Source organism: Salminus brasiliensis, chromosome 2 (genome assembly GCF_030463535.1).
Source record: "Salminus brasiliensis chromosome 2, fSalBra1.hap2, whole genome shotgun sequence".
NCBI classification, from domain to species: Eukaryota; Metazoa; Chordata; class Actinopteri; order Characiformes; family Bryconidae; genus Salminus; species Salminus brasiliensis.
In genome coordinates this window covers 6,007,671-6,020,494 of record NC_132879.1, presented here as the reverse complement: position 1 = coordinate 6,020,494, position 12,824 = coordinate 6,007,671, and the positions used below count along the sequence as shown (strand labels likewise).

Below are 12,824 nucleotides of genomic sequence, written 5' to 3'. Positions count from 1 at the left end.
GACAATTGGTGAGAGATAATATTGCACACAAAACTGGGAACTATGTACTAATACAACTAATAGAAGTTGGCCTGTTTAGACCTGGCATTAACATGTGTTTTGGATCCAGAAAGTATCTGGATCTACTTTGACCGGATTTTGTTTACAACTGTCTATAAAATGCGTCTCCAGTGAGATGAGATGAGATCCGATTTTACTTTCCCATTTTCCAATGTCCAAATTGTCTTTAAATCCATTCAACAATATTAATATATTTTACATAATACATATATTTAAAATATTGTAAAAACAATGTAAAAATTCTAAAATATAATACTATATATATATATATATGTGTGTGTGTGTGTGTGAGTGTGTGTGTAAAGGACAAAGGATTTTATCGGGTGTCCTGATTTATTCACATTACTGTATATGTTTATATATGTGTGTGTATGTGTGTGTGTGTGTGTGTGTGGGGGGGGGGTGACCAGTCAATCAGAAGCAGGTGTTCAAGGCCCACTATGATAAGTAATTCACAATTTCCTCACATTAGCAAGACAATAACGGCTCTGACAGAGCAGAGGAAGAAACCCAGGGAAGGACAGAGGGGGAAAGATTAACTCATGAGAGGAAAGAGAAAGTTCTGGAAGGACTGAGATTGGGGAATAGAGAGACAGACGGCTGGAAAACAAAGTCTCCTGCCATCTGCTGTAATGAGGCCAGGGGGTTACAGCAGAACACAGGCCAAATACAAAGTGTGTGTGTGTGCTGAAATGGCTGATCTACATCCTCTAATTCACAATTGATTATTCAGTTTGATTAGATTAGATCCAGCTGTGTCTTGTCTTCCATTCATTTCTCTACACAGTGTTGGAAGATCTGCTTTATGCTAAGGTGGTAGTCGGTCCATTTCCAGTGTGTTACAACATTTAACATTAGAGAAGCACAGAGTTTTCTAACAAAGCACTGACGGCTAACTAATAAAGAGACCACCCTAAGTGATCAGTTTCTCTGGTTTTACTATTTATAGGCAGAGTGTTTAGGTCATTAACATTTGCATTGTATTTCATAAACCACACATATAAACATTTCCCCTAAATTTCCAAAAAATATAATGATATTTAGAGTATTTATTTGCAGAAATGACAAATGCTCAAAAACAACTGCTCATATAATGCAAATAAATTATTATAATAATTAAAATGCAAAGAATTATTTATTAAATTATTTAAATATAAACAACACAGTACTAATATCTGAACTTTGAGAGCATTCAGAAGTCTCTATGGTGAAATTTCTTCACCATGTCTTGGCCGGATCTCCACTACTCTTTCACATTGCTGTTGGGACTTTATTCTATTCATATTCTTATTGTTTGATGAAATGCCTGGAATACAATGGCTGCCAAACACGTAGAGATGCAAATTTAAGAAAACAAATTAAGTTAAGAGCTGTATATGCTAACAAGGGGCACGCTATACCTCCCTGCTCTCAAGCGATGTTTTTCCAGAGAAGGGATGGACTGGGTACTAGGGATGCAATTAACAATAACTTCTAAAATCAGGTAATCCAATGACAGACGCTTTTTAAGGCCCCTATCAAGGAAAACTTCATTTCCCTCACCAAAGCACATATACATACTCCAATTAGCCATAACATTAACACCACTGACAGATAAAGTGAAAACCACTGATTATCTGCCTCTACAGTGGCTCCTGTCACAGTGTAGCAAGTGAACAGTCAGTTCTTGAAGGTGATGTTGGAACATAGATAAGCCACATTGACAAGAACCAAACTGCGACGGCTAGCAACATCTCCAGAACATCAGGCAGGCCTCGTGGGGTTCCTACCAAAGGTGCTCCAAGAAAGGGCAACCGGTGAACTAATGACAGGGTCATTAATGCGACCCATTAATGTCCCCACATCATAACTTAGAGAACTTAGAGAAAGGATCTGCGGCTAATGTTAGTCTTGGTGCCAGATACCCCAGAACGCTTTCACAGGTCTTGTGGAGTCCATGTCCCGACTGCTCAGAGCTGTTGTGGTGGCATAAGGGGGGGCCTACTCAATGTTAGGCAGGTGGTGTCAATGTTGTTGTGGATCAGTGGATTTTCTGAGTTTGAGAACCAACTTATTTGCATATCTCAGACATCTTCACACATACTCCTTGCAGCATTAAGCTGTGGAGCAGTGGAAGTACAGTGCTCTTCCAAAATCTAGTAGAAAGCCTTCTTCCCTGGACAGTAGAGACAGTTATTCCAATAAAAGCAGGAGAAGCTCTTTTTACTATCCTTAATTTAAGAAAAAACAATGAATAAGCATGTGTCCCAATACTTTTGCCCATTTGATGCATGTTGTTGGTGTTAAGAGCCTACTTGGATGTATGTTGTAGTTCATGGACACAACTGACCCCCCCCCCACCCCGTTCACACATCCAGACTCCAATAGAGAGATCACTTCTGACCTCTGATCACCTCTGAAACGGTGTGTTTTCTATTGATCAAATCTCTTTTTAGTGTGTGTGTGTGTGTGTGTGTGTGTGTGTGTGTGTTCTCTGACACTGGGTGTGTGTGTGTGTGTGTGTGTGTGTGTGTGTGTGTGTTAGTGTGAAAGTGCTTCAGGCCACAGAGGGAGAGCAGAACACACTGTACCTGCACGATGTCTCTCTCTGCATATCTGCCTCTCGACGAAATCCTCACTTCATCTCCATCCAGCTCAACCATCGCTGTAGACACAGAGAACCAGCTCAGTAACACGTGTGTGTGTGTGGGAGAGAGAAGAGCAGAGACAGACAGACACACAGACAGACAGACAGAGGAAAGAGACAAGCAGGAGATAGTGGGGACATGGGGTAAAGGGAAAAATTGAGAGAGAAGGAACGGAAAAGAGAGCAGGGAGAGAGAAAGAGAATCTAACAGAGCGTGTGTGTCTCCATGTGTGAGTGTGTGTGGGTGTGGTCATCACTCTTCACTGTTTGTACTGCCATCTCCATTCCTGTCAATAACAGTGAGGAGCGATGGGGCGTCACTGCGTTGCAGTTCGTGTGTGTGTGTGTGTGCGTATGTTAGTGTGTTGGGTGTAATTTGTGCTGGAGAGAAATTCTGCTGTCAGATTACATGGACTTTTTCCTCCTCACACACACACACACACACACACACACACACACACACACATGCACACTTCACGAGGCAGATTTATACAGCAGCTCACACGAGGCACACAATACATCTAAATTACACCCAGCCATGCAGAGAGAGAGAGAGAGAGAGAGAGAGAGAGAGGGAAAGAGAGAGGGAAAGAGAGAGAGAGAGAGAGAGAGAGAGAGAGAGAGAGAGAGAGAGAGAGAGAGAGAGAGGGAAAGATGGGCGAGAGTAATGTGAGGTGGTGTGTGTGATATGTGAAACAGAAAGAGACCTGACTACTGCTATTACTTCTACTATTACTACAGCTTTTACTACTGTTATTACTACTATTACTACTACTACTACTACCGTTACTGCAACTGCTATTACTGCTGCTACTACTACTACTACTACTACTGCTACTACTACTACTGCTATTACTATTACTACAGCTTTTACTACTATTACTACAGCTTTTGCTATTATTATTACTACTTTTACTATTAATACTACTATCATTACTACTACTGCTATTACAATTATTACTACTACTACTGATGCTGCTACTTCTACTACTACTGCTATTATTATTACTACTACTGCTACTATTATTACTACTACTACTACTATTAGCTCATTCCACCACTTTGGTGCAGGACAGAAAAAAGCCTGGACGTTTGGCTTCCGCGGATTTTGAGAGATGGCGGGTCGAGCCGAGCCGTACTTGAAGCTCGAAGGGCTCTAGGTGCGGATCAGCTTTTGACCATTGCCATCAAGTACTACTACTGTTACTACTACTATTACTACTGCTTTTACTACTATGATTGCTACTATTACTACTACTACCGTTACTACAACTGCTATTACTGCTACTACTATTACTACTATTATTATGATTACTACCACTACTTTTACTACTGCTCCTACTACTACTACTACTACTATTGCTCCTACTACAGCTTTTACTACTATGATTACTACTATTACTACTACTATCGTTACTACTGCTGCTACTACTACTACTACAGCTTTTAATATTATCATTACAACATTACTACTACTACTCCTACTGCTGCTATTGCTACAATTACTACAATTACTACTACCACTGCTATTACTATCACAACTACTACAACTACTGCCACAAGTACTGCCACAAGTACACAAGTACAAGTGTTTTACTCACTCCACTAACCATATTATACTCAGTACAGTACAAACGTATTCGCTGGCCTCCACTCATAAATAAACAGATGTAAACAGAGGCAGAAGTGAACAGACATAATGAAGAACAATCTAAGTGTTCAGAAAGAATCCTACCATCAAACTCAGCCGGTCCAACGCCAACGATGATAATTGACATGGGAAGACATGAAGCCTTGACAGAAAACAAACGAGACAACAGAAGATTAAAATCACGACAGAACCAAAACCAAAAAGCCATTATACCTTCTGTCCTGGATATAAGCAGCTGGACATCTTACAAAATATGAGAACATGGAAAATATACATTACCGTCATGTGAAAAAATTTTGACACCCCGTTAAACCTGTCTTTTTTTACAATATTGAGAGAGTCTAAGTCTAGTGTAATGCTAGCCTAACATCTCCTGCGTCTGGAGCGGACAGCTTCCCCACGTGAATCAAACTGAAACGGAGTCAGATCGAAGCTTGAATATATGGACAAAAGTATTGGGACACCTTTGATGTCTTCTGAAATCAAGAGTAGAGAGTGACTGTCTCTACTGACCAGAGATAAAGTCTTTCTACTAGATTTTGGAGGAGCATTGCAGTGAGAATTTGACTGCATTCAGCAATAAGAACATTTAGTGAGGTCAGGATGTTGGATGATGATCATCCCCCTTCGTCATTCCCAACTCTTCCCAAAAGTATTGGAGCACAGCCATCCATCATTCCAGAGAACACAGTTCTTCCACTGCTCCACAGCTCAACCTCTAGTCCATGCCTGGCATTAGTCATGATGCCAACAGGTCCATGTTTATCTACTCCAGAGAGAGTCCTACTGTATTGGACTTCTCTTTAAGGACTAGACAAGCTGTGTGTATGTGCATTTGCAGATCTGTGTCAGCAATGGGTAAAACAAAAAGTAGCTGAATGCATCCATTAAAAAGGGTGTCCACAAACATTTGACCATATAGTGTATACTACTGAATGCCTTCTAACTCTCCATTCGCCTCTTTTACCAAATTGGAAGCTGGAAACAAGGTCCCTATACGAAGGTCAATCAAAAATAGAAGTGGTGGCTTGTGAAACAGTACAAACGTCTTGGTGTAAACTGGACCTGCTGCATTAGTGGAGCACCGCACTGGTCCAGAGAGTGACAGGTCATCCATATGGATGAGGTCCGACCTGCCAGGGCTGTCTGGAAGCCTTTATGGATCTGCCATGAAAAAGTAATAGGTACTCCTCAAAGAGCAATTTGTGTGACACTTTTTAAATGACAGCCATCGGCAGAGGTGAGACAGACGGCGAGAGTGAGAGACAGAGAGGAAGAGAGAGAAAACAGAGAGAGAGACAGTGTGTGTGTGTGTCATTAGGAATGATTGATCTGAGCAGAGTCGTGCTGCTCACCCTCTCCATCAATCCTACTTATTCTCTCTCAAACGGGGAAACTCTCTCTCCTGTCCATAAAGCTCCTCCTCTTCTGATAATGAAGACGGCCGGCGCTACATTCAGTGTTAAGGCTGTTATCTGAAATGGGTCTACACGATATGGGCAGAATACACCAGAGCTATGATTATACTGCTATATGTCAAAAGTTTGTGGACACCCTTTCTAAAGAATGCATTCAGCTCCTTTAAGTTGCACCCATTACTGACACAGATGTGCAAATGCACACACAGAGCTTGTCTACTCCCTGTGGAGTAAACTAAAGTACTATAACCAATAGAATAGGACTCTCTGAAGCAGATAAACATCAACCTATTGGCATTATGACTAATGCCAGGTATGGGCTAGAGGGGGGTATTAAGCCCCCCAGCATTGAGCTGTAGAGCAGTGGAACTACTGTGTTCTCTGGAATGATGGATGGTGCTGCTTTGAATACTTTAGGGATACGTTGGGATGGTGATCATCTTCATCCAACATCCTGACCTCACTAATGCTCTTGAATGCAATCAAATCCTCACAGCAATGCTCCTCCAAAATCTAGTAGAAAGCCATCTTCCCTGGACAGGCAGTTACTCCAAAATCAGGATACTGCAGGAAACTCCTTAATACCCCTGATTATGGAAGAAACAATAAATGAGCAGGTGTCCCAATATTTTTGTCCAGAGAGTGTATATTCTTCATAAAGTCTTCATACTGAACAGTCATGATATGGATGCCACAGTTTGGTGTGCATAGTCAGGTGAAGAATACACAGTGAGCTATAGACCCTAAGCAAAGTTTGAATTTGCATAGTATTATGGGAATGGTAGTGGATTTAGGAGTATTGCTATGGTAACTGTTTGGAAACGTTTTCCTCTCATGGTTCTGTGAAGTGACGGAAATAAACGAGTGTTTCCGATATTCTGGCCTCCCCCAAACTCATATCACAATGGGTCAAACGAGGACAGTGGGTCAACACTGGTGGACAGTTGTAGGGTATGTGTGCAGAAACACATCGAGCATGCTCACATTTACATACTACTGGCTGTACTGGCTACCCGGGGTGGGGGTGGGGGGTCTGTACAACACTAGGTGTTGTGACGGAAATAAACGAGTGTTTTTGATATTCTGGCCTCCCCAAACTCATATCACAATGGGTCAAACAAGGACAGTGGGTCAACACTGGTGGACAGTTGTAGGGTATGTGTGCAGAAACACATCGAGCATGCTCACATTTACATACTACTGGCTGTACTGGCTACCCAAACACAACTTTTAATAGAAGTCAATGTAATAAGATTTGGTCCCAGGTCATTTTGGAGCATTTCTATTGGTCCATTCACCACTGACACAATGTGAAGAACATCTGCAACATCTGATTCACATTATGCCAAAAAGTGAAAAACGGCAAAAATGATGGTATGAATGATAGTGACGATATATATATATATATATATATATATATATATATATATATAGATCTTCACTGCATTGTCAGCATTTTCAATCTTCCCTCTGCACCGTTTAACCGAGCACTCGCCGGATTTCAGCCTCCCCCAAAAACCTCCTCCGTTGAGCTTCAGCACCGCCAACAGGAGGGCAGTTAACATGGTTATCCGGAAGTCCCTCCAACATGGACGAAAGGCTAGTGGGTCTTGGTCGAAGCGCGTCAGGCTAAAGTTCAACAAGCTGTACGGAGCTCAGCGTTGACCGTGTTCAGCCGGTGGAGCGTGTCAGAGTCAGATCCTCTAGGAATCCTCCTGTGACGAGTTTAGCAAAGCAGAGAAGGAGCCGAGCATCTCTTTATGCTAACCCCCACAGCACATCTCTGACTGGGCCGACTGAAGACCAGCACTTACTGAGCTTCATTAAACTCCTCACCCTGACCCGGCGCTGAGGGGTCTGTTTCTCAGGGGTTTAAACCAAACCTTGCTGAGACAGTTTGAATGAATGCTGAATGGATTAGCATTAGCATTAGCATTAGCACTGTTAAATACGAACATGAGTAAATCCCTCCCACCGTTCAGCCCTGCGTTCACTCCGCTTCAGCTAAACTCCCGCTTTATTGGTCGCCTCGTTAAAAATGACACAGGATGGGCGGAGTTTTTCAGCCGGAGTTGAACATGGTTGATCTGGATGGAGTAGAAACTGGTCGGTGTGTTTGGGTGAATTATGGGCAGCAGCCTCAGCCGTCGTTTACAACACGACCGGAAGTCGTTTAACGCTACCATTCCTGAACACAGAAGTGCGCTGGTGATGGTCAAGAAGACACTCACATTGACGATGGACTCTTTGGTCTGGGCCATGTCGGAGATCACCCCGTCTGTGATGATGAGCAGGACGAAGTACTGAGAGCCGTCCTTCACTGAGGCAGCATACCTACAGAAAAACACATCATACTTCAGACTCTAGGAAAGAAATTAAATGAATCTGGAAATGAAATACAACAAACTGCGCCCACGTTTCGAGCTCCGAGCCTCGAGCCTCGAGCCTCGTGCCCAACTAAGATCTTTCATCAGGACCTTAATGAAATGAAGACCCTCTGCAATGTCTGCAGGTAATTACAGCCAGGGCTGCTTAGCGGGGCCATGTATTTGTCTTATTTCCAGATGGAATTGTTTTTTTTTTCTCAGATATGATGTGTGTGTAACCTTTGCTTTCCCCTGGCTCCTGATGGCACAGTGATATTTAAGGAGCAAACAGAGGCTGGCAAGGGAAAGTCAATGTCTCTCTCTCACTCTCTCTATCTTTCTCTAGCTTTCCCTCTCTGCCTCATCACTAAAGTTAACGAACACGTTGCTGTGGGGAAGATATGGGAGCGCAGGGGAAGCAAACTGCACAATTTCTAAGCACCAGTGCAACACAGTACAGCAGTATATTATTAAACCGTGTGGGCGTGAGACATGCCACAGATTAAACAGAGAGAGAGAGAGAGAGATATGAAGCAGCACACACACTGACAGCTCCCCCTTCAACGCTGATGTGGCACGCCATGTATGTGTGTGTGTGTGTGTGTGTTCCCCAACAGCATCCGTGATAATGACTTGGAGTCCGTTAGCCAAACAGCCTCTCTTGTCACCTCCGGACATGGTGTCACTTTGGTGCCAGATCGACACAGCAGGAGCCACACGGCCAATTTAGTCAACTTTTCCTTTAAGTCAAACTAATTAGCACAGAAGCCACAATGGCAGCAAGCGTACAGCATATAGAGAGGATACAGAGGAAGAGTGGAAAAACAAGGACGTGTTTGTCAGTCGAAAGGAAAGCACGCATTGTTTTCCACCTGGAAAAAGCAGTGCTGCTATACAGTCTGAGCTGATATGATTTATGTGGCGTCTGCTCGCTTTACGCTGGCTGACAACAGACTGGACAAATTGAGTTCTCCTGCTCAGTGGCCGTGCTGGTATACAACAACAATATGCCAATCAAGGTCCATTAACCCTTCCTAACTCACCCCTTTACATGTTGCATAGCCTCTTTCTGCAGGCTCCCTAGTGGCTGATCCACAGGTAGAATAGAAATTGGGTGGTTAAATATTTTTATACTTGCAGATTCATACTGGATTCCAATCAGTCCAGTTACAAATTGTAGATTCATACTGGATTCCAATCAGTCCTGTTACTAATGTCCGACTGTAAAAAACTACACAAATTGTAGATTCACACTGGATTCCAATCAGTCCTGTTACTAATGTCCGACTGTAAAAACTACACAAATTATAGATTCATCCTGGATTCCAATCTAATACTAATGTCCGAATGTAAAAACTACACAAATTATAGATTCATACTGGATTCTAATCAGTCCAGTTATTACTGTCCGAATGTAAAAACTACACAAATTATAGATTCATACTGGATTCCAATCAGTCCAGTTATTACTGTCCGAATGTAAAAACTACACAAATTATAGATTCATACTGGATTCTAATCAGTCCAGTTATTACTGTCCGAATGTAAAAACTACACAAATTATAGATTCATACTGGATTCCAATCAGTCCAGTTATTACTGTCCGAATGTAAAAACTACACAAATTATAGATTCATACTGGATTCTAATCAGTCCAGTTATTACTGTCCGAATGTAAAAACTACACAAATTGTAGATTCATACTGGATTCTAATCAGTCCAGTTATTACTGTTCGACTGTAAAAACTACACAAATTGTAGATTCATACTGGATTCTAATCAGTCCAGTTATTCCTGTTCGACTGTAAAAACTACACAAATTGTAGATTCATACTGGATACAGGTCCTCCACAGTTGGATACACACTCCACAGCCAATTCAGGTAATTTAAGGCAAATACAAGCAATTTTCTCACCCTACAAACTTCCAACTGGATTAAAACCATGCTGGTGTTAATCTTTCAGTCTCTCCAGGTAAAACGAACCCAGCTCCAGTAGCACCTTTGAAAAGGACTGCTGTGCAGTGCTGGGAGCATCAGGGTACACTATTTGCTCTATAAATCACTTTATTAGCTTGCATACTTTTCTGCTGTACTCCATCAGCCAAGCCCAGAGCCTACAGGAAGCGATCGATCCTGAAGTAAACTAATTATGAAAAGCGCACACACACAGGCCAAGCACAGCACATGGCCACTGCCTCCTATTGATCTGCCTGGAGCTGATTTGATATTACTACACATACAGTGGGAGTGGAGTGGAGATTTTATCAGATTCTAGTGTAGTAAGACTTCCCCCCCCATAAACGGTCACATCTGACCTTATTTAATTATCTGAGCTTTGCTTTAATGCAAATCCATCAACCTCATCTACAGTTTCCATTTCTTGTAAAACACTACATAGCTTTAGAGCTTTATATAGCTTTAGAGCATGCAGGTAAGAAACATTTATAACACAAAAGTAGCTGAAAAAGTTACTGATATTTTGTGAAATGCTCAGAAAAGCAAGAAGAACTGAATTCTCCTCAATGGACCACCAATGGACCCGAGTCGTACTTGTCCTCGTGATGCCCGAATTGGTAGTTCGGGTGGTCCTCTGAGGTGGATTTTCTTTCTTTTTTTTATAGCTTTTTTCCCTCTGATTTAATCCACCTGAGCAAAGCTCCCCCTAGCACTAGCAATGCTCCTGACACTAGGAGGGTAAAGACTTATCACACATCTCCTCCGATTCATTAAAAGCCAGCCACCACCTCTTTTCAAACTGCCACCGGTGTAGCATTGCCAGGCAGCCGACACACTCAGAGAAAAGTGTCGGGTCCCCAGCTTCACTGCGCCAGCCAACAGACGTCCCAGCCATAGCAGCAGCGCATTAGATTTCAAAGCCACTCAGATCCCTACGGTTGATTTTCAGTGGCAGAAATGAATGGCTGTAAAGGTTTTCCTCCTGTTCACATACTTTTCTGTGGTCAGTGATACGACCACTGTAGCCCACCTTACTCTCGTGTAGCTTACTGACGTCTAACTGGTGCACAGCAGCATTAACTTGCGTGTGGTAATATTCATATATATATATATACTGACTCTTTACCGACCTCGTAATTCAGAGTACAGCAGAAAAACATACACAGGACTAAACCTACAGGGTTCTGAACATACTCATTTACCACAGAACCTGATAAGAAGCGACTGTTTGGAAAAAAACCCATTCCTTTCTGCTATTGAAAATCCATCTTAGACCCTGAGCGTTTAGCGTCCCTATTACTAAAGAACCAACGGTGAACCAGCACTGTGTAGTCAGGATCATCCAGCTAACTGAGGCTCAAATCCCACCTGTTTAGAGAATAAAGCGTCATATCTGAGAGCTCAGAGTCGAGTGAATGGTCTTAGTCGAGAGTTTTCCACTGTTTTCAGGCTTATTTACTAGACTGGCTCATCCAGGTTTGCTTGCTTCCCCTCCCACTTTAAACTACGCAATGTCACTAAACTCACAGCTACAGTAGGCTTCTCTAGGATCTCTAAATTCCTGCTGAATCTGTTTGTACAGTCTGCTAACGCTGCATATTTGACAAGCAAATCAATGCATTCCCAGTCAATGCATTCCCTATATTCACAGACACAGGATCATTACACAGTCTGTTAGAGTCTCACCTGGCTACATGGTTGATGACCGGGGAGAAGTTGGTGGGGCCGTACAGCTGGACAGACTTCAGGCTCTGGTAGTACGCCTCCATCACACCATCTATCCCATTACAATACGGGTTCTGCGGGTTTCCGTTCTGTAGAGACACAAGAGGAAAGAAAAAAACATCACTAAGACATGGATCCATGGATCCATACATGGATCTGTAGATCAATAGACTGATTCAAGGACCGTCAAAGAATTATAATGAGCATATCACTGTAATACACCTCACTCCTCTCCTGTAACCCTGATAAGTGTGCTTCAAATGTTAAGTTGTGTGACTCAGATCTCAGGTAGGATTTCCTTTTCATGACTCCTTCATGAATGGCAGGCTTGTGAAAGCAATGCTGCACAGTGGAACAGTGCACCACCATGTCTGACTCCGCTAAACCAGCAGGTTGCTGCTCATTCACTGATTCTGCTGAAATCAAGGGCATGAAAAAGAGTTGATTCGAACTGCCTCTATACTGTCCGGAGAATAAGGCTAGATTTTGAAGCAGCATTGCTGTGAGAATTCGATTGCATTCAGTGTCAAGAGTGTCAGTGAGGTCAAAATCTTTGGGGATGAGGTGGGGTGGTGATCATCCAACTCCATAACTCAACCCCAAAAGAACTGGATGGAGCACCATCCATCAGTCCAAAGAATACAGCTCTACAGCTCAATGCTGAAGGGGGGGGGGGGGGGGGTTTATAGGCATTAGGCATGGTGCCAAAAGGTTCATCATGTTTATCTTCTCCAGAGAGTCCTATTTCTATATAATGGCAGTACTTCCTGACAGGGTCTAGACAAGCCTTGTGGAGACTCTCGCTAATGGTCGCATCCCATATATGCAAACGTGCACCGCCTGTTTGTGGTCCACAGTACGAAATGACTGGTAGTTGACCTGATTCAGTAAGTATGTGTGTGTATGTGCATTTGTGCATCTGTGTCAGCAATGGGTCTTAAAGCTTAAAGCAGCTGAATGCATCCATTAGAAGGGGTGTCCACAAACATTTGGACATATAGTGTATCTGAAGCTGGAATTG

The 12,824-nt window shown here is 42.6% G+C and overlaps 1 protein-coding gene across 2 annotated transcripts in view; it reads right to left on the bottom strand.

The window, feature by feature from the left end:
- Positions 1-12,824, bottom strand: part of LOC140550301 (copine-8) — a 168,308-nt gene that overhangs the window by 9,091 nt on the left and 146,393 nt on the right. For both annotated transcript variants that reach the window (XM_072674217.1, XM_072674218.1), the window contains 4 exons: positions 11,765-11,892; positions 7,987-8,089; positions 4,422-4,479; positions 2,631-2,704 (listed from right to left, as the gene is read on the bottom strand). In XM_072674217.1, coding sequence (XP_072530318.1) covers positions 2,631-2,704; positions 4,422-4,479; positions 7,987-8,089; positions 11,765-11,892 — 363 coding nt within the window. The remainder of the gene's footprint in view (positions 1-2,630; positions 2,705-4,421; positions 4,480-7,986; positions 8,090-11,764; positions 11,893-12,824) is intronic.